Source organism: Gopherus flavomarginatus, chromosome 9 (assembly GCF_025201925.1).
Source record: "Gopherus flavomarginatus isolate rGopFla2 chromosome 9, rGopFla2.mat.asm, whole genome shotgun sequence".
Lineage (NCBI taxonomy): Eukaryota > Metazoa > Chordata > Testudines > Testudinidae > Gopherus > Gopherus flavomarginatus.
The window spans coordinates 32,357,667-32,377,370 of NC_066625.1; the positions used below are offsets into that span (position 1 = coordinate 32,357,667).

General features: G+C 49.6%; 1 protein-coding gene across 8 annotated transcripts in view; it reads left to right on the forward strand.

Annotated features, from left to right (window-relative positions):
- PGAP6 (post-GPI attachment to proteins 6) overlaps positions 1-19,704 on the forward strand; it is a 52,694-nt gene that overhangs the window by 5,291 nt on the left and 27,699 nt on the right. For 2 of the 8 annotated variants that reach the window (XM_050968192.1, XM_050968189.1), the window contains 3 exons: positions 309-384; positions 5,575-5,752; positions 16,962-17,169. In XM_050968192.1, the coding sequence (XP_050824149.1) occupies positions 351-384; positions 5,575-5,752; positions 16,962-17,169 (420 nt within the window). In that variant the 5' untranslated portion in view covers positions 309-350. Of the gene's footprint in view, positions 1-308; positions 401-5,574; positions 5,753-16,961; positions 17,170-19,704 lie in introns of all 8 variants that reach the window. The other 6 variants (XM_050968193.1, XM_050968190.1, XM_050968196.1 and 3 more) reach the window with 4 other exon arrangements.

Below are 19,704 nucleotides of genomic sequence, written 5' to 3' on the forward strand. Positions count from 1 at the left end.
GTAATATCCCTTCCCTCAGAGAGAGTGTGAATGAGGGAGTGTGAACAAGGGAGTGTATGTGGGACTGGGCAGAGAGGAACTGCAAGGAGAGAGGAGCCAGGTGTGTCTGATATAATCTGCCCTGAGAAGGCAGTTATGAAGTACTGTAGAGAAAAGAAGAACTTGGTATGCATGAAAGGAACTGGTCTGGGAATGCTTCTCGGAGACAGACACAGAAAGGAAACTCAGTGTACGTGACAGGAGCCGCCCAGTTCCAAAATAAGAGGAAGAAGGCATGCACACAAGCCCCTGTTTCTTGACTCTCTCAGCAGCCTGGATTCGTGACCGCAGACAGACACACCAGATCTACTATGCTTTGGCTTCTTGGCCTCCATGCTGTCTCCGGTAACTCTCTGCCTGTGTAAGTGTGTGGGTGCATGGGGGTATGAATGCAGTGAATGTGTGCGTGTATGAATAAGCTCCATCTCTTTTCTTTCTGACCTAACAGCGGTATTGTAATAAAACTAATACACGTGTGACCCTGGGTTGGTTTTTAGGGGAACTTAGGTAACACACGCAGGGTTGTAATCATATAGCTGAACTGTACCTGAGCCAAGCGAATGCCATCTCGCTAATAGCTGATGAGCTGTAACTGGTGTGGGGAGCTGCCCCTGGCATCACCCTCTCACTCACTCATGGGTAGGGGATTGCTGTCACCTGCCTGGGAATTTGTCATTCTTTGCAACTGCTTCCATGCCCAGCTCACCCTGTGTACAGTGTATTTCTGCTCACGGTGGTTTATCTCAATTCATCTCTTTTCTCTGCATCTCCCTTTAAATCCCATTGGCCTGACCTGTCCTCTGGATGTAGCTAGGCAGGTGCTGAACTGCTCTGTGCAAATAGCTAGACTACAGGAGAACACGCTTCTACTATGGTTATTCTGTCCTTCCCCATGCCTTATTTCATCCCCATGCATCTTATGACTGACCTGGAGTGTGAGTTCTTTGGGGGCAGGGATTGTCCCTTACTGTGGCTACGTCCAGACTACCTGCCGTATCGGCGGGTTAAAATCGATTGCTCGGGGATCGATATATCGCGTCTCATCTAGATGCGATATATCGATCGCCGAGCGCGCTTATATCGATTCCGGAACTCCATCAACCCCAACGGAGTTGCGGAATTGACAGGGAGAGCCGCGAACATTGATCCCGCGCGGTGAGGACGGGTGAGTAATCCGATCTTAGATATTCGACTTCAGCTACCAGTTTCTCCTCTCTTCGTTTTCACACCTCAACTACTAGAACAGGGCCTCATCCTCCCTGATTGAACTGACCTCGTTATCTCTAGCTTCCTTGCTAGCATATATATACCTGCCCCTGGATATTTCCACCACATGCATCTGAAGAAGTGGGTATTCACCCACGAAAGCACATGCTCCAAAACGTCTGTTAGTCTATAAGGTGCCACAGGATTCTTTGCGACTTTAGCTACGTTATTCACGTAGCTGAAGTTGCGTATCTAAGATTGATTTCCCCCCATAGCGTGGACCAGCCCTGTGTTTGTACAATATCCAGCACAGACAGCTGGGTTCTTGGAATGCTCCTCTAAAAGATCATGTGAAAGGGAAGCCAGCTGTGATGTTTGTCTACACACACAGGTTACACTGGATTATCTACAATTGTATTGAAAACTGGTTCACTGGGCAGGGGTTTGCACCAGTTTACCAAATGAAGCTGACCGAATAAGCCAGGTGTAGACTGATTGACATTGCTCCCAGCTGCTGTGTGGAGCAGAGCCTGACATTAAAACTGCAGAAAGGCTGTTCCCTGCTCAGGTTCTGTCAGATCCAACCTCTGGATGATTTAGTTGGGGTTGGTGCTGCTTTGAGCAAGGAGTTGGACTAGATGACCTCCTGAGGTCCCTTCCAACCCTAATCGTCTATGATTCTATGGTGCTGGCCTGCACCCACTGCTCTGCTCCCAGCTGCTGTCTGGCTCTGCTCAATCCCCCTGCACTTCACTAATAGCTGTACTTAGCACCTATCCAGTAGATCTCGATCATTAACCTGTTCAAAGCCAAATTGCCCCAAGGAGGTCAAGGAATTATTTTGGTGCCTTTGGCTATCCTTAGGGAGGATGGAGATGATCTAAGAAATGGCAAAGGCCTTGTCTACACACTATTTGTGCAGATTTAGCTGAAGTATTTTTCAAGTTCATTAAACTGCTGCAGACACCTGTGTGGCTCTTCCATCTCTCCATATCCCTGTCTATCTATTCTTCCCCCAAACTGGCTACTTTAAATGTTTGTTTAATTTATAAAGTGTAATGATCTACTAGCTAATCTCAAAAGCCCCCAGTGGAGTTCCTGGAAGAAGGGGGAGCAGCATGACAGTAGGGCAGGTGGAGCAGTCCTGGGCAGGGAGGAGTGCGACAGGAAAAGAGAAAGGACAAGAACTCACAGCCTAGTTTATTTTTCTAAAGGGCAGGTAAAGAAAAACAAGTCTGAGTCATCCTGACCCCCTACATCACCTGAGGCTGCTCTTTGATGATGCTCCCAGCAACTTTGAGATCTGTTGGCTGGGGTCAAAGCAGGGCTGGGGAGAAGCGGAAGAGCTGCTGTTGCTCTCCAGTAGCTATCGACTTTCTTGTGTGTTTGTAAACTCCAAAGGTGCCTGTCCCATGCTTGCCCTTGGCAATCTTAAATCAACATGATCAGTAAAGAGACCCCCCACAAGTTCCCCAGAACAAATCCAATAATCCTGAGATGCAAATATAATTTACCTAGCTCTGGTATAGCACTTATCATCTGAAAGTGCTTCACAATGAATGTAAGCATCATGATCCCATTGTACAGATGGGGAAATTGGGCACAGAGAGGTGCAGTGACTGGTGCATGGTCACCCTGCAGGTCAGTAGCAGAGCCAGAAATAGAAGTTTGTAGATCTGCTGTCTACCCCACATGAACACAGTGCCCCCAGGGTCCGACAGAACCACTACCAGCTGTTCCCTACACCTGATCCTCCTGGATAAAAGCATTAACTGAGTATGAGATATTAAAGAATATTATTGGAGTGGTTCTCCTTGGGCTTAAGAGTTATCACCCCATTGAATCAAGTGAGAGCAGTTCTCCTCTCTTAATTTACACTCTCAAGCTGTTTTTCTGCAGACCAGGGAGCTCTGTCTGCACTAGGAAACTGAAAGCCTGAGTTGCTAAGTGAAAAACTGGACCTATGTGCCAAGAAATTAAACCCATGATTACCCTGTTAAATTGCAGTGCCTTGAGTGCAGGCCAGGCCCTTTCCTGTTTTGAGGTATCAATCATGTTTCCTGTTGGCAATAGGCTCCCCTTGTTTCTCAGGCCCTGGGCTGCAAACGCTACCTGGGGACCAGCCCAGCATATGTTCTGCTCTAAGCAGGCCCTTTATGAAGCTGCCAGAGACTTTTGAATTACTTGACAGCACAGGTTAAACAGCACCCACTGCTCTGCTTCTTTCCCAATAGACGTGAAATTGGTTTCAAAGGGGCCATCTTCCCCTGGTGCCAAGGAGTTTGTGGGTAGAAAGAAGTAGTAATGGAATTTGGGAGGAGAGTGTAGAAGTGCCTTCTTCTCCCCTCTCCTCAGAACACTGCTGAATGTTAGGAAGCCTGTACACCCTGCAGGCTTAGAATGGCCCTGGGCCACTTGTTCCAATGCACATGGGCAGAAACCGGAGCACCATCTGCTAATTCTCTGCCTCCATGCTCTCTTCCCAGCACCAGTCATGTAGGGTATGTCTAGATTGCAATGAGAAACCCTTGGCATCCAGTCTCAGAGCCCAGGTCAGGTGACTCAGCCTCACAGGTCTATGAAATTGCAGCATAGACATTCAGGCTTGGGCTGGAGCCTGGGTTATGAGATCCACTCTCCTGGCAGGGTCTCAGAGCCTGGGCTCGATCCCAAACCCGTATGTCTACACTGCAGTTTTATAGACCTGCAGCTCGAGCCAGCTGAGCCAAGCCAGCTGCAGCCATCCTGCAGGTCTCTTATAGCAGTGTAGATGTACCATAAGGGTATGTCTACACTACGGGATTATTCCGATTTTATAGAAACTGGTATTTAAAAACAGATTGTATAAAGTCGAGTGCACGTGGCCACACTAAGCACATTAATTCGGCGGTGTGCGTCTATGTACCGAGGCTAGCGTCGATTTCCAGAGCATTGCACTGTGGGTAGCTATCCCATAGTTCCCGCAGTCTCCCCCGCCTATTGGAATTCTGGGTTGAGATCTGAATGCATGATGAGGCCAAAACAGTATCGTGGGTGATTCTGGGTAAATATCACTCAATCCTTCCTCCGTGAAAGAAATGGCAGACAATCATTTTGCATCCTTTTTCCCTGGATTGCCCGGGCAGACGCCATAGCACAGCAACCATGGAGCCTGTTTAGCCTTTTGTCACTGTCTCCGTATGTGTACTGGATGCTGCTGACAGACACGGTACTGCAGTGCTACACAGCAGCATTCATTTGGCTTTGCAAGGTAGCAGAGATGGTTACCAGCCCTATATCACTATCTGCAATTGGAAATTGGCGATGACAGTTATCATCTACTGCTGTCATGGGTGCTCCTGACTGGCCTCGCTGAGGTCGGCCAGAGGCACATGGACAAAAATGGGAATGACTCCTCAGGTCATTCCCTTCTTTATGTTTTGTCTAAAAATAGAGTCAGTCCTGCCTAGAATATGGGGCAAGTCTGCTAGAGAGCCAGAGAGCACAGCTGCTCCATGTCAGAGCCCCAGATATCGCACAGAAATGATGAGCTGCATGCCATTCTAGGGTGTGCCCCTGCAACAACCCCACCCGTTGCTTCCCTCCTCCCACACCCCTCCTGGGCTACCATGGCAGTGTCCTCCTGAGTTCAGATTGCTTTCCAGAGCGGTCACAATGGTGTACTGTGGGATAGCTCCTGGAGGCCAATACCGTCGAATTGCGGCCACACTAACCCTAATCCGAAATAGTAATACTGATTTGATCACTACTCCCCTCGTCGGGGAGGAGTACAGATATTGATATTAAGAGCCCTTTATATCGAAATAAAGGGCTTCATTGTGTGGACGGGTGCAGGGTTAATTCGGTTTAACGCTGCTAAATTCGATGTAAATGCATAGTGTAGACCAGGCCTAAGTGCTCTGTACCTACAATAGCCTCCTGGCTGTTGCATCCTATAAATTTTGGTTAGGACTGAACTTTTCACCCCACTTGGGTGCTTTGTCCCCTAGTTACTGGGCAAGAGAAACTTGAGTTTCCTCCTCCTCTGGCATATCCTGGCTACTGAAGGCTTGGCCTGCATGAGAGTATGATCTTGCAGTGTGACGGGAGTAGTGAGATTGGCATCTGTGTCTGGTTAATGCTGACGGTGTTGACTGTCCCTCTCACAGGAGCAGGGCTAAGGTGGCACATAGGTAACTGACTGGATTGTGTCAGGAGGTGAGAGCACAGGGTCCTGTGTGAGAAGTCGGTGAAGTAACGGGGGTTTTTCCAGCGACACTAGAATGCCCACACATCCCTGTGGATAGGACCTACATGTAGGCTCCCTAACCTCTACTCTCTCCCTTCCAGACCTCCTGTACATCTCTGAGTATTTTTCTCAGAGTGCCCAGAAGCTGTCCTTCTACAGCTGGTATGGGAACGCCAAACTCTTCCGCTTCCAGGTCCCGGAGGACACGATTCTGCTGCGCTGGCTCCTGCAGGCATCCAAGGGGAAAGGACCTGAGTGCACCAGTACGGAGATCACCATGTATGTATAACCTGGCATCCATGGAGGTTGATTCTAATCCCCTCCCCCCTTAAAATTCCTTCGAGGCTGCCCCGAGGGGAATTTGCCTGAACTGCAACTCCTGATTTTTTTGAAGGGTTAGTTCCTCCCTCTGTGTTTTGCACTTCTGTATGTTTCTTGTGCATTTAAAATCTGTGTATAATGCATTTTCAGCAAACTCAAACTGTGAATTTGACACATGTTCACCAAATAGTTTTGGCCAAAAGCATTTTTTTTATGAGGAGGGGGAGGCCTGGGTCGGCTTTAGGAAGTGCGGGGCCCGATTCGACGGGGCCCCAGCAGGGATGACTCACCCGGTGGCACTCTGGGTCTTTTGCGGCACTGAAGGACCCACCGCCGAAGACCCAGTAGGGAACTGCCCAGTGAGTACATCTCCAACCCCCTACCCCCGTGTCCTGCTCCCCTCAGAAACCTCAACCCATCAACCCCCCCCCCGCTCCTTGTCCCCTGACCACTGCTTCCCAAGACCCCCCACCCTAACTGCCCCCCAGAACCCCACCCCCTACCCAACTTGCCCTACTCCCTGTTCCCGGACTGCCCCGACCCCATCCAGCACCACCCCGACAGACCCCCAAAACTCCCACACCTACCCAATCCCCCGCCCTTCCCCATCCCCTGACCACCACCCAGAACCTCTGCCCGATCCATTCACCCCCCACACTCCTTGTCTCCGGAGTCCCTGTCCCTGCCCCTGCCTTATCCAACACCCCCCTTCCCTCCCCCAACCCCTATCTCTTATCATGTCACTTACCCCCACCGGAGCCGCGTCACCCGGCCAGAGTCAGGGCTGGGGCTGGGCGGGAGCCGCTCAGCTGGGGCCGGGCCGGGGTTGCACTGGGCTGTGCCGCGCCTCCCTGGAGCCCTCCTCATGCCCGCCTCCGCCTCAGCTTACCTGCTGCTGTTTGTTTCCAGGCTTCCTGCGCAAACATCTGATTTGCGGGAAGCGGGGGAGGGGGAGATGAGCTGGGGCAGGGGCGGGGCAGACAGCTGTTGGAGCTTGGGAACAGGCTCCAGCTCACCACTGGCGCGGGGCCCGATTCGGGGGGATTGGCCTAAAGCTGGCCCTGGGGGTGGCAGTGTCTCCCTTATAAGCTGCAGGCCAGTCATTAGGGGACCGGCCTGAGGTATGAGACCCCCAAGTTCAATTCCTCCCTCTGCCTGATGTGGAGCAGGGATTGAATTTGGATCTTCCACACTGCAGGAGAGTGCCCTAACAATGGAGCTATGAGATGTTCTGATGTGGGGCTCAATCTTTCCTGTGGAAACTGTTCCACTGTGTATAAATAGTCATTGGAACAAAAACGTTAACTTGGGTGTCACACCTCCCAGATCGGAGCCCTAACCACCAGACTATAGAGTCATTCTTGCTCACTCTCTCTGTCCCAGTGATTGTCTATGTATTTATACACAGTGGAATAGCCTCAACAGAAGAGAATGAGAGATGCCACCTGTAGGTTAGTCAGGGCTGTCCCTACCTATTCTGGGGCCCTACGCAGCCCCCCCGTGGGATGGTGTGGGGGGCCCCAAGCGTCTGCAGGGGTGAGTGGGGCTGGCCCAAGGCCTCTGTGGTGGGGAGGGGCAGAGGGGGCTGGCTTGGGTAAGGACGGCCCTGGCCCTAGACTGTCACAACCATCACCTGTCCCCAGGGGCAGTGTTCCCCACACCTCCTTTGAAGGCATCGTACCCCCCTGCCTTTGGGTTCCCAGAGGGCCTGTCTGTTTCTATGAGAAGTGTTGCTGTATCAGGAAAGCTGTAAACTCTCAATATTGTAACTTTGCAAGACTTCACCAAAGGCAAAGGATTCTGTGTGGTTGGGCAGACGAGTGTGTGGGCAGCTAGTTGGGTCTAGCTAGGTTTCCCAGCACTGCAGATTCAGGCTGTTGGGGCTTTGAGTCTTGGCTTTTCCTGAGCTTGATTAGCCTCTGAGCTAGATCTTACTATACTGCTGCCATCCAACTCCCATCCAACTGTGAGCTTTGACCCACAGTGGCACTTGGGTAGCTGCAAGTTTGGGCACAATGCACCACTGAATGGCAGGCGCTGGGCAGTGGCTGGCACAGCTGAGGTCTTAGTCTGGTAATGTAGAGTATCTCAAAAGGTTTGGTATGGTTGGACGGGATGACTTAATAGGTCTCTGTCATGAATGGTATGATCATTTATTAAGCAGCATCCCAGCAAGTGCTGTCGGGACCAGTACTGCAGTGAGAGGATAGTGGGCTTCCAGAGACCACATTGTATAATACCTGCCATTCTAACCCTCTGCAGTCCCATAACTCCAGAATTAAAGGAGTGTAATATAATTAATGGCAATTAACATGGATTTTTGGAAATTGATCCTATCAAACTCACTCTGTCTTTTTTTTGATGAGAATACAAGGTTGCCTGATAAAGATAATAATGTTGATGTAATAGATTTCTGTAAGGCATTTCACTTGTTACTGCATGATGTGTTTAAAATAAAATTAGAACTATAAAATTAACGTGGCACACACAACATGGTGTAAAGGCGCACGGCCGGGGATTGACCCTCCCTGAGGAGGAGGGGAGCCACACCGGCCTCGATACACGTCGTCTACGTCAGCCCCTTTCTTCAGGGCTGAGCGACGCTGCATAGTCGCTCGGGGCCCTGGCCTTCTGCTATAGGGCAGAGCAACAAACACAAAGTTATAGAGGCTCAGACCCTCTTGGCTCAGGGCTGAGCAACAATAGTTCAGGCAGCTCGAGCCCTTTGGGGCAAGACAGAGCAGTGGCACAGTTAAAGGGGCCCAGGCCCTTGGTTCGGGCGGGGCACCAAACACACAGTTACAAAGGCTCTGACCCTCGTGGCTCAGGGTCGAGCAGTCAGTCACTAGACTTGATGGCCTCCTTAGGCCGGGGAGAGGGGGATTCTGCCACCCGGGTATGGGTGGCAGGGGGAACGCAGGCCCACCCACTCCACTGCGTTCCAGCCCGGGGCCCTAGTAGCGGCAATCACCGCTAACGGTCAGTGGGGTTCCTGACCGCAACACACTGACATGGGTTCAGGTATACTTGCAGCCTGACTGGAGTTGGCTGCCCCTGGGCTACTTCCAATCTCCCACTCTGGGTCTACCTGATCTGTGGTGTCAGCCCCTGGGAAGTCTAGTAGCATGGGCCCCTCCCGGCCAGGGCTGGGCGGTAGGTCCGGCAGTACCTCTGGGAAGTCCGGCCAGGCCTGCTCCCGGGGTTCCTCGGGGTAACAGCAGGGACGGGGCGGCTCCGGCAGCTCCTCGTCGTAGCGGGCGCGGGGAAGCTCCGGCAGCTCCTCGTCGTAGCGGGCGCGGGGAAGCTCCGGCCAGTCAGGGCAACAGCCCTGGGCCTCAGCAACTTCCCAGTCATGAGCACCCTCTGGCAGGTCTGCTCCCGATGGCGGCTGGGCTCCAACTGAGCGCTGACGGCCGGCTTTTATACTTCCGGTCGCCTCCTAACCCTCTGAGGGGCGGGCTCACTGCTCTGTGGCCCTGTCCCCTTAGGTGTCTGATGGGGCTCGACCCATCCTGAGGAGGAGGGGAGCCACACCGCCTCGCTATACATGGATTAAAAGCTTGCTAACTGATTGGTCTTAGAATGTAATTGTAAATGGGACCCATCATCAAGGGGGTGCGGTTCCAGTGGGATTCAACAAAGATCAGTTCTTGGCCCTATGCCATTTATGTTTTTATTAATGACGTGAAAGAAAAGAAAATCATTTCTGGTAGAGTTTGCAGATTCCACAAAAATTGCGGGAGTGGTAAATAATGAGGGGATAGATCACTGAAAGCAATCTGGTTTGCGTGGTAAACTGGGCACAAGCAAACAAAATGCATTTTAGTGTGGCTAAATGTAAATGTCTACAGCTAGGAACATCCTTGGAAGCAGTGAGTCTGAAAAAGAATTGGGAGTCATGGTGGATAATCCACTGAACGTGAGCTCCGCATGCAATGCTGTGGCCAAAAGGGGTAATGCAATCATTGGATGCATAAACAGGAGGATCTCAGTTAGAATAGAAAGGTTAGAAGTCTAGAGAAGTCTAAATACAAAGATGGGTGAACGTGATTACCTGGTATTAAATGAGGATATTGATATAATAGACATCACAGAAACTTGATGGAACGATGATAATCAATGGGACATGGTAATGCTAGGTACAAAGTATACAGGAATGCCAGAGTGGGTCATGCTGTGGGGGAGTGAAAGAAATCATAGAGTAAAATATAGTAAAAATCTTAAATGAAACAAATTGTACCTTTAGAATCTCTATGGATAGAAATTCCATGATTGAGAAATGAGTATAGCAGTAGGCATATACTACTGACCACCTGACCAGGATGGTGATGGTGATAGAGAAATGCTCAGGGAGATTAGAAAGGTTTCAAAAACAGAAAATGTAATAATAATGAGGGATTTCAACTATCACCATATTGACTAGGTATATGTCACCTTAGGACATGATGCAGAGATAAAATTTCTAGACACTGTCAATGACTGCTTCTTCGAGCAGCTGGTCCTGTAATGCACAAGGGGAGAAGCAATTCTTGTTTTAGTTCTAAATGGCACATAGGATCTGGTCCAAGAGGTGAAAATAGCTGATCTATTTGGTAATAGTGACCATGTAATTAAATTTAATAATCTTGTAAGGGGGGGAAATACCAAAGAAACCCACCCCAGTAACATTGAACTTCAAAAAGGGGAACTACACAAAAATGAGGAAGTTAGTTCAACGGAAATTAAAAGGATCAGTCATAAGAGTGAAATGCCTGCAAGCTGCATGGAAACTATTTAGAAACATCATAAAAGAGGCTCAATTAAATGTATGCCACAAACAAAAAAGAGAAGAGAACCAAAACAATGCCACCATAGTGAAACAGCAGAGTAAAATAAAAAGTTAGAGGGGTGGGGGGAAAGGCATCCTTTAAAAATTGGAAGGTTTTAGAGTAGCAGCTGTGTTAGTCTGTATCCGCAAAAAGAACAGGAGTATTTGTGGCACCTTAGAGACTTAACAATTTTATTTGAGCATAAGCTTTCGTGGGTTACAGCCTACTTCATCAGATGCGTCTTGGGATGTAGCTCACAAAAGCTTATGCTCAAATAAAATTGTTAGTCACTAAGGTGCCGCAAGTACTCCTGTTCTTCTTAAAAATTGGAAGCTGTATCCTACTGAGGAAGATAGAAAGGAGCTTCAAGTCTGGCAAGTCAACCATAAGAGCATAATTAGGCAGGCCAAATATCAGATGCTGGATGACAGCCAGCCAATCAGTGGGGCCACTGGATGATCAAGATGCTAATGGAGCACTCAAGGAAGACAAGGCCATTGCAGAGAAGCTAAATAAATTCTTTGGTCTTCACTGATGAGGATGAGAGGGAGATGCCCACACTTGAGCCATTCTTTTTAGATGACAAATCTGAGGCTTGTCTATGCTGGGAAGTTTCTGCACAGTAAAGCTTTCTGTGGTGTAACTCCTGTGGTGTACACATTGCCAAGCCACTGTGTGCCTAGAAAGTGTGTGTGTGAGAGAGAGAGAGAGATTCTCCCCCCCAGCCTCAGGACTTGTTGCTTCCTGCTACTGTGTGCACTTACAAGACAACATGCTGACACGCTCTCTGTCCCCCAAAACACACTCTCTCTTCCCCCACTCCATACACACACACACACACACACACTCCCTGTCACACACACTTCCCCCCCTCTCCCCTTCAGTTGAAAAGCAGCTCCAATCTAGTAGGATGCCCATGGAACAGTGGGAGTGGGAAACCTGCATCATGTGATGCTGTGCCTGCCCCATGAGGCATTGCAAACCCTTCCCAAAGCACCCTGCGTCCAGTTGCACAGTGGGATAGTTACCAGAATGAACTGCTCTCTTTGCCATTGCAAGAGCTGCTAAAGTGGATGCGTTCCACCGTCACAAGGAGCACAGTGTGGGTACGCAACAACGATTTAATTCCAGCGCTTTAATAAAAGTGGTATAACTTGTTGTGCAGAAACTTGCCAGTGTAGACATACCCTGAGAAACTGTCAGTTAAGGAGGATTTGGAACAAGTTGGTAAATTAAACCGTAATAAGTCACCAGCACTAGATGATCTGGAAAAGGGGGAAAACAGTGAGGTGGCAAAGTTTGCAGATGATACACATTTACTCAAGATAGTTAGGTCTAAAGCAGACTGTGAAGAGTTACGAAGGGATCTCGCTCAACTGGGTGACTGAGAAACACAATGGCAGGTGAAATTCAAGGTTGATAAGTGTAAAGTAATGCACATTGGAAAACATAATCCCAACTATACATATAAAATGATGGAGGCTAAATTAGTTGTTACCACTCAAGAAAGAGATCTTGAAATCATTGTGGATAATTCTTTGAAAACATTGTCTCAGTGTGTAGCAGCAGTCAAAAAAGCAAACAGAATGTTAGGAACCATTAGAAAAGGGACAGATAAGACAGAAAATATCATAATGCCATTATATAAATCCATGGTATGCCCACACCTTGAATACTGTGTGTAGTTCTGATCTCCCTATCTCAAAAAAAGATATAGTAGGATTGGAAAACCTACAAATAAGAGTAGCAGAAAAGATTAGGGGCATGGAATAGCTTCCATGTGAGCGGAGATTAAAAAGCTTTAGACTGGTCAGCTTGGAAAAGAGATACCTAAGGGGGGATATGATATAGGTCTATAACATCTTTGAGTGGGGTGGAGAGAGTGAATAGCGAAGCGTTATTTACCCCGTCACAACACAAGAACCAGGGGTCACCCAATAAAATTAATAGGCAGCAGGCTTAAAACAAATATAAGGCAATACTTCTTCACATAATGGACAGTCAACCTGTGGAACTCATTGCCAGGGGATGTTGTGAAGGGCAGAAGTATAACTGGATTCAAAAAATAATTAAATACGTTCATGGAAGATAGGTCTATCAATGGCTGTTAGCCAAGATGGTCAGGGACGCAACCCCGTGGTCTGGGTGTCCCATAACTTCTGGCTGCCAGAAGCTGGCAATGGATGACAGGAGATGGGTCACTCTATAACTTGATCTATTCTGTTAATTCCTTCTGAAGCATCTGGCATTGGCCACTGCTAGGGTCCTGGGCTGGCTGGACAATTAATCTGACCTGATATGGCAGTTTTACTTCTGTGTTTGGCACTGATGTGACCGCTGCTGGAATACTGTGTCCAGTTCTGGTGACCACAATTCAAGAAGGATGTTGATAAACTGGAGGGGGTTCAGAGAAGAGCCATGAGAATGATTAAAGGGTTAGAAAATATGCCTTATAGTGATAAACTCAAGAAGCTCTATCTACTTAGCTTAGCAAAGAGAAAGTTAAGGGGTGATCTGATCACAATTTATAAGTATCTGCATGGGGAACAAATATGTAATAAAGGACTCTTCAGTCTAACAGTCAAAGGTATTACCTGATTCAATGGCTGGAAGTTGAAGCTGACAAGTTCAGAAAAGGGCGACAAAAATTATTTGGGGTATGAAACAGCTTCCATATAAGGAGAAATTAAGAAGACTGGGACTTTTCAGCTTGGAAAAGAGACGACTAAGGGAGGGATATGATAAAGTCTATAAAATCATGACTAGTGTGGAGGAAGTAAATAAGGAAGAGCTATTTACTCCTTCTCATAACATGCAAATTACATGCACATGCAGAGCTTGTGTGAGGGCTCATTGAACTGCATCAGCAGAGCTGGGAGCAGGACTTGCTGCTGCAGGTCATGATAGATACTCCTGGGGGAATTCTGCATCACTGCACGTGTACAGAATTCATGTCCTCCGCAGATTTCTTTGCTTCCCCACAGGAAAAATGACGTCTGGCGGGGAAGCAAAGGGTAGCTGCAAGAGCAGTCACACACCCCTCCACAGCAGCATAGGCAGCTTGGTTTGGGTGCCTGGAGCAGCTGGTAGGGATGTAAATCACTGCCAAGAGGGGAGTGCATGTGAGAGGGAGAGACACACACGCTCCCTCTCACTCACTATTGCAGCATGCTCAGCATGGAGGGGCAGGGCTTTGGAGTGTTTCTGAGGAGGTAGGCATGGGGCGGGCTCTGTCCCCTAAGGCAGAGCAGAATGTAGCAGCCTGCCTGCTTAGTGATTTATTCCCATTGTCTTTGTGAATTCCCCCAGGAGTATAAAACAGGTGTACCAGTTTTAAGGTTTCTTTACATTGCCAAAGTGGTGTGGAAGACAGTATGGCCTTATACATGCTTATGGTGCTTTAGTGATTAGAACTGGTCTAAATTTTGGGACTGAAAAAATTTCCTTTCAAAATGTGCTCCAGGAACGGTTTGCCACTGACCTTTCTGGAGATGGTCAGTAGCCAATATAAATTGTGAGTTTGATTCCCCTGCCCTCACTTGCTCTTCAGCTGCCTGTAATATGACATGGAGTATATAGCTGCATATATTTGTTGACTCAAAATAAAGGATAAAACCTAGCTATATTACTATTAGGCAAGAGGGGTTGCTCCCTACTCCTGTTCGCTATCCATTATATTGTAGTTTAAATAAATTACCAAAATAATTGAAACCAGAGTGATTATATTGCATTATTTTGACAAATAAAATATGCAGAATTTTGCAGAATTTAAAAATATTGTGTGCAGAATTTTTATTTTTTTGGCAGAATTTTTCGTTTGGTGCAGAAATCCTCCGGGAGTAGGTAGAGGTGCATTGGCTGAGCTGTGGGTGGGGGGATGGGAATGCAGAATTGTAGTGCATTAATGGGGCTGAGTGGGAAAGCTTGCATAGCTCCACACCAGCTCACCTGCTTCTGCCAGCATTGCCTGCCCTCTGCTCATAGGCACAGTGCTCAATGAACTGCTTTTCTTGTGTTATTGGTTGTGTTTTCCAGACAATGGGGGTGGGGAGGAGAGCCAAGTAGACTTTTAGATCTAGTCTACACTGCAGAGTTAGATCAGTGCCAGGCAGCTTACATGGACCTAGTTATGGAAGCGTCTACTCTTCAGTTTCGCTCCCACCCACGTAACTTCCCTGCTGGGCTGACTTAATAACTTCACGTCCATGAGTGGCAGAGAGTCAAAGTTGATGGAGATAAGTTGATGTGGTGTCAGTGTAGACTAGTGGTCCCCAAACTTTTGAGGGTTGTCTGTGCCCTGTTGGGGCCGGGAGTTGGGCTGTGGCTCGAGAAGGGGGGATGTGGAGGCAGTAAAGGGGCAGAGGCTGGGGCTGCAGCTGGAGGTGGCTCTGGGTCTGGGTCCAGAAGTGGGGCTGTGGCCAGAGGCTGAGGCTAGGTATGAGACTAGAGCCATAACCAGGCTGTGGTGGGGACCAGCAGCTGGGCCTGTGGCCAGATGTGGCTCCGCTCCCGGCCCTCCCCCCAGCCTCATCCCCAGGTCGGGAACAGAACCACAGCCAGTGGTTGAGGCGGACGATGGGGCTGGGATCTGGGAGCTGGGGAGGTGGCTGGAGGGTGGGACCAGAGCAGAGCTGGGGACTGGGGAGGGGCTGGGTGGCACTCCCTCTCTTCTCCTCTCCCTCCCACCCTGTGGGGACTGGTCCAGGCCCTGCTGCACCCCCTGGATGTTCCTCCATGTCCCCCGTAGGGGGCATGCCCCACAGTTTGGAGACTTCTGTGTAGATGCTGTGTTGCTTATGTCAGCTCATACTGGCTTTCAGGAGCCATCCCACACTGCCCCACGCTGACAGTACGCTGACTAGCGCACCTGATGAGGATGTGCACCGCTGACACAAGGAGCAAAGTGTAGACATGTACAGGCAATGTAGGTAGATGTAATTTTGTAGCCTAAACGTGGACTTAGCCTTTCTTGGGGCCTGGCAAAGTGCCTTGAGTATGGTCACTCGCAGCTTGCTCTCTCAGAGGCAGGGAGTGGTGCTGCAAGCTGAATTTCCCCATGCCCTTGGACCCAGCTCTAACTGCACTCTGCTGTTCTACCTCTGAAATGCACGCAGCTCTCTCCTGCACTCCAGACTGAATGCATTACTAATGCCCCACTTATTTCTGTCGTTGATTCACCACTTAGCTCCCTCTTCCCAAGCACCCTGTGGGTAAAGTCCTCCTGCAGACATTGCTGGCATAAGGTGATGCCATTCTATAATGAATGGTGCGGCTGCCGCTGGAATCCCGTGGGCAGGACTTGCCACCCAATCTGAAAAAGGAAACTGCAGAATTAGAGAGGTTCAGAGAAGAGCAATGTGAATGATTGGGTCCGGGAAAACTCTCCAGTGAAGAGATATTGAAATGACTGAGATTGTTCCCTTAGAGAGGAGAGGGATAGAGGTGATGTAAGTCAGTCGAATAATTGTCTAGAGGTGATAGATTGGGAGTGTCTGTTCTTTCTGTTTGATAACACCAGAAAAAGGGGAATGTCAATTACTTTAAAAGGGAACAAAATCAACACTGATAAAGGAAATGCCCTTTCATACCGCAGGTAATCACCACAGAGTTTTGTTGAGGCCCAGAACTTAGCAAGATTCAGAGAGGAATTGGACACTTCCTGGGTAGTGAGAATATCCAGTTGTTATAGTTTTGGAAGGACTATAAACCCTCCCATATTAGGGATCAAGCCATCTCCTGCTAGGGGTAGGAGGAGACTTCTAAAGGAAGCATGTTATCCCACAGTGCGGCTGCAGGGCTCTTGCACCTTCCTCTGAAGCATCTGGTGCTGGCCACTGCCTGAGACCGGATACTGGACTAGATGGATCTTGGATCTGACTCAGCCTGACAATTCCTGCCTGTGGCTGCTTGAATTTAATCAGTCACTGGTATCTGGACCCATCTTCTCTTGGTACTGGGGACACATGTTGGTTGCTCTCTTATTCTGATCTCTGTCCTGTGCTGGCTGAAATGGCATCCCCATGTTGGTTTGCACACTGAGTACACTGGTGGCTGGAGGGGAACATGATTTCTAAGTTAAGACCCCTTGAGGACATCCTGCTGCTTTAATTATTTTCCAGGCCAATGAAATGTTCCTACTTTCTTTTCCGCAAGAGGATTTGCCAGCAGGTCAAAGTGGGAAGGGGCAAGGCAACATCTGGAGTTCAGCTTGCAGCTCTGTGCTCTCCTTGGGACCAGGCTGCTGCCTGCTTTCTGCTCCCCAGTTGATCCAGTCAAGCCTGGCTGTTGCTGTAGGTGCTCACGCTACTGGAGGGCGGGCATAGCATTTAATGTGCATCCTTCCCTGCTTTATCTTGCAGCCACTTCAGTTACGGAGCCCCTCCCGTCATTAACCCACTGGGCACTCAGTTTCCCTCAAATACGACTGTCCGCCCATCCTACAACTTAACCATGACTCTGAGCGTCACTCTGCAGAACAGCACCTTTGTGAACATCACCACCCCAGCTGCCGGAGACTGGTTCATTGCTGCGCACCTGCCTCAGGCTGCAGGCAAGATCGAAGTGAAGGTAAGGGCTACAGGGGGCATGAGTCCAGAATCCTTTCACCAGTCCAAGGCCCCCAGCAAGGGAAGCCCTTGCCCGTAGTGAGGAATGGAGGTAACTGTTCACCATAGCCTGTGCAGTTGGGCATGGAATGGCTTTCCAGCCACAGGAGAGTCACTCTGCCAACCCTGGGTTCCCAGTTTGCAGCTCAGATGTGGGAGAGGGGCTGCATGGGGGTGGAACTCTCTGAGCTGTCCATGCATGCTTGGATCATGTCTATGTTCCCGTGGTAAGTGGGAGCCCAGTTAGCATCCAGACAGGCTGCGAAGTGGTTCCCCCTCCGCTGGGACAGCAGGCCATACAGCGAAAGGTTGTGTGGGAGCTGCACCCCTCTGCTTCTGGGAGGAAGTGATTTTCTAGATCTGCTCTAGGAATTATTGTAGCGTAGTTTTCTGGCCTGTGTTCTACAGGAAGTCAGACTAGTCAGTGGTTCTCAAACTGTGGGTTGCGACCCTGTTTTAATGGGTTCGCCAGGGCTGGCTTAGACTTGCTGGGCCCCAGGGCCAAAGCCAAAGCCTGAGGGCTTCAGCCTTGGGTGGCAGGGCTCAGGTTACAGGCCCCCTGCCTGTGGCTGAAGCCCTTGGGCTTCAGCTTTGGCCCCCCTGTCCTGGGTGTTGGGGCTCAGGCTTTGCCCCCCTCCCCTCACCCCTAACCTAGGGCAGCAGGGCTTGGGTGGGCTCAGGCTACAGATCCACCTTCCTGGGGTCGTGTAATAATTTTTATTGTGAGAAGCCAGAGAACCCCTGGACTAGATGATCTAAGTGGTCCCTTCTGTCCTTGGTATCTGACTCCCCCAGGAGGGATAGACGGTCTTTGCTGGAGCCAGACTGGCTGCAGATACCAAGGGGACATTAGTTGGGGAGGGGCTTGAAAAATGTAGCCTGTGCCACACAATTAGGCTTTTGTCCAGAGACTGACTTGAGAAATTCCACCATTCTCCTGGCTCTACCCTGAGACAGCTGGGTTCAGAGACACTGCCCTAGGGAGGCATCTATGTAGAGCCTTCCACCAGGGAGAGGTACCCTGAGGGGCTGGGGGCAGGTGGCATCAGGGCTGCTCTGTGTAACAGTAGGAGAGGCCAGGGTATCTGCAGGCCCAGGTTGGCTGGTTCTGGTTCTGACCTGTTTTGGGGATTCTCATGGCATGTGCTAGGTGCAGAGGTTCCATTAGTACAGACTGGCTGCTGGAGGAATCCAGATTCCACTCTGCTCTAGCACGGCTGCTGGGAGCTCACTCTGCCTCCTCCCGTAGGCTCCCCTTAGGGCATAGAATCATCATAGAACTGGAAGGGACCTCGAGAGGTCCTCTAGTCCAGTTCCCTGCACTCAAGGCAGGACTAAGTATTATCTAGGCCATCCCTGACAGGTGTTTGTCAAACCTGCTCTTAAAAATCCTCAATGATGGAGATTCCACAACCTCCTCAGGCAATTTATGCCAGTGCTCAACCACCCTGACAGTTAGGACATTTTTCCTAATGTCCAACCTAAACTGCCCTTGCTGCAATTTAAGCCCATTGCTTCTTGTCCTATCCTCAGAGGTTAAGAGGAACAATTTTTCTCCCTCCTCCTTATAACAACCTTTTATGTATTGAAAACTGTTATCATGTCCTTGCTCAGTCTTCTCTTCTCCAGACTAAACAAACCCAACTTTTTCAATCTTCCCTCATCCTTCTCACTTAATGGGCTCTGCTCCTTGACAGAGTCAGGCTGGAAGGGGGAGGCTGCCTGTCCCTGGAGAACCAGTGGCCTGCACTGAGTTTGCCATCTGCTGGGAGATGCTTGCTCCTCACTGTCTCTGGATTGAGTCAGATTCTCTCATTGAAAAGGGTGTTGGTGACTCAGTGACTGTTGCGTTGTCTCCCCATACCATGCTGCCTCCCTGCCATGGCTGCCAGCATCCAGTGATCCACTTGGCACCTCACCTCTTCCACCTTTTCACTTTATTCTGTCTCTTAGAGTCCTCTCTCGCTCAAGCCCGCTGCTTGCTCCCCATGTCACAGGAACTCCACCGAGGAAAGCAAAGATACCGTGGGATATGCTGCCTGGTATCTGCTCCCGGCGCTTTCTTCTGCCCCAAAGGCTCCAGGAGGAGCCAGGAGTGTGTCAGATTGGCCTGCTGGCTGTGTGTGCTGCTTTGACACAGGCTGGGGCTGTGGGGCAGCACGTGACTCTGGTGCTGCGTCCACTGGAATGAGAACGGGTTGGATGTGGGACAATTCCAGGAGCAGTAATCCTTGCTATTCGTTAGAGCCAAAGATCCCTGCATACCTGGGTCAGCCTGAATGGAGCACTCTGCTGTGTGGGACACCTGCTGCTCAGGGTGAGGGACCCACATGCAGACCCCATGTGCAGTGCTCCACGGTTAGTAGGCAGAAGCACTGCAGAGAGGTGGCTGGAGGAATTAGGGCACGGTTGTGGTGCAGGAGATGTGGGTTTTCAGAGGAGAATGGGGCATGTGCGGGGGGTGGGGCATGTTCTGGGGGCTGATTACTGGAACATA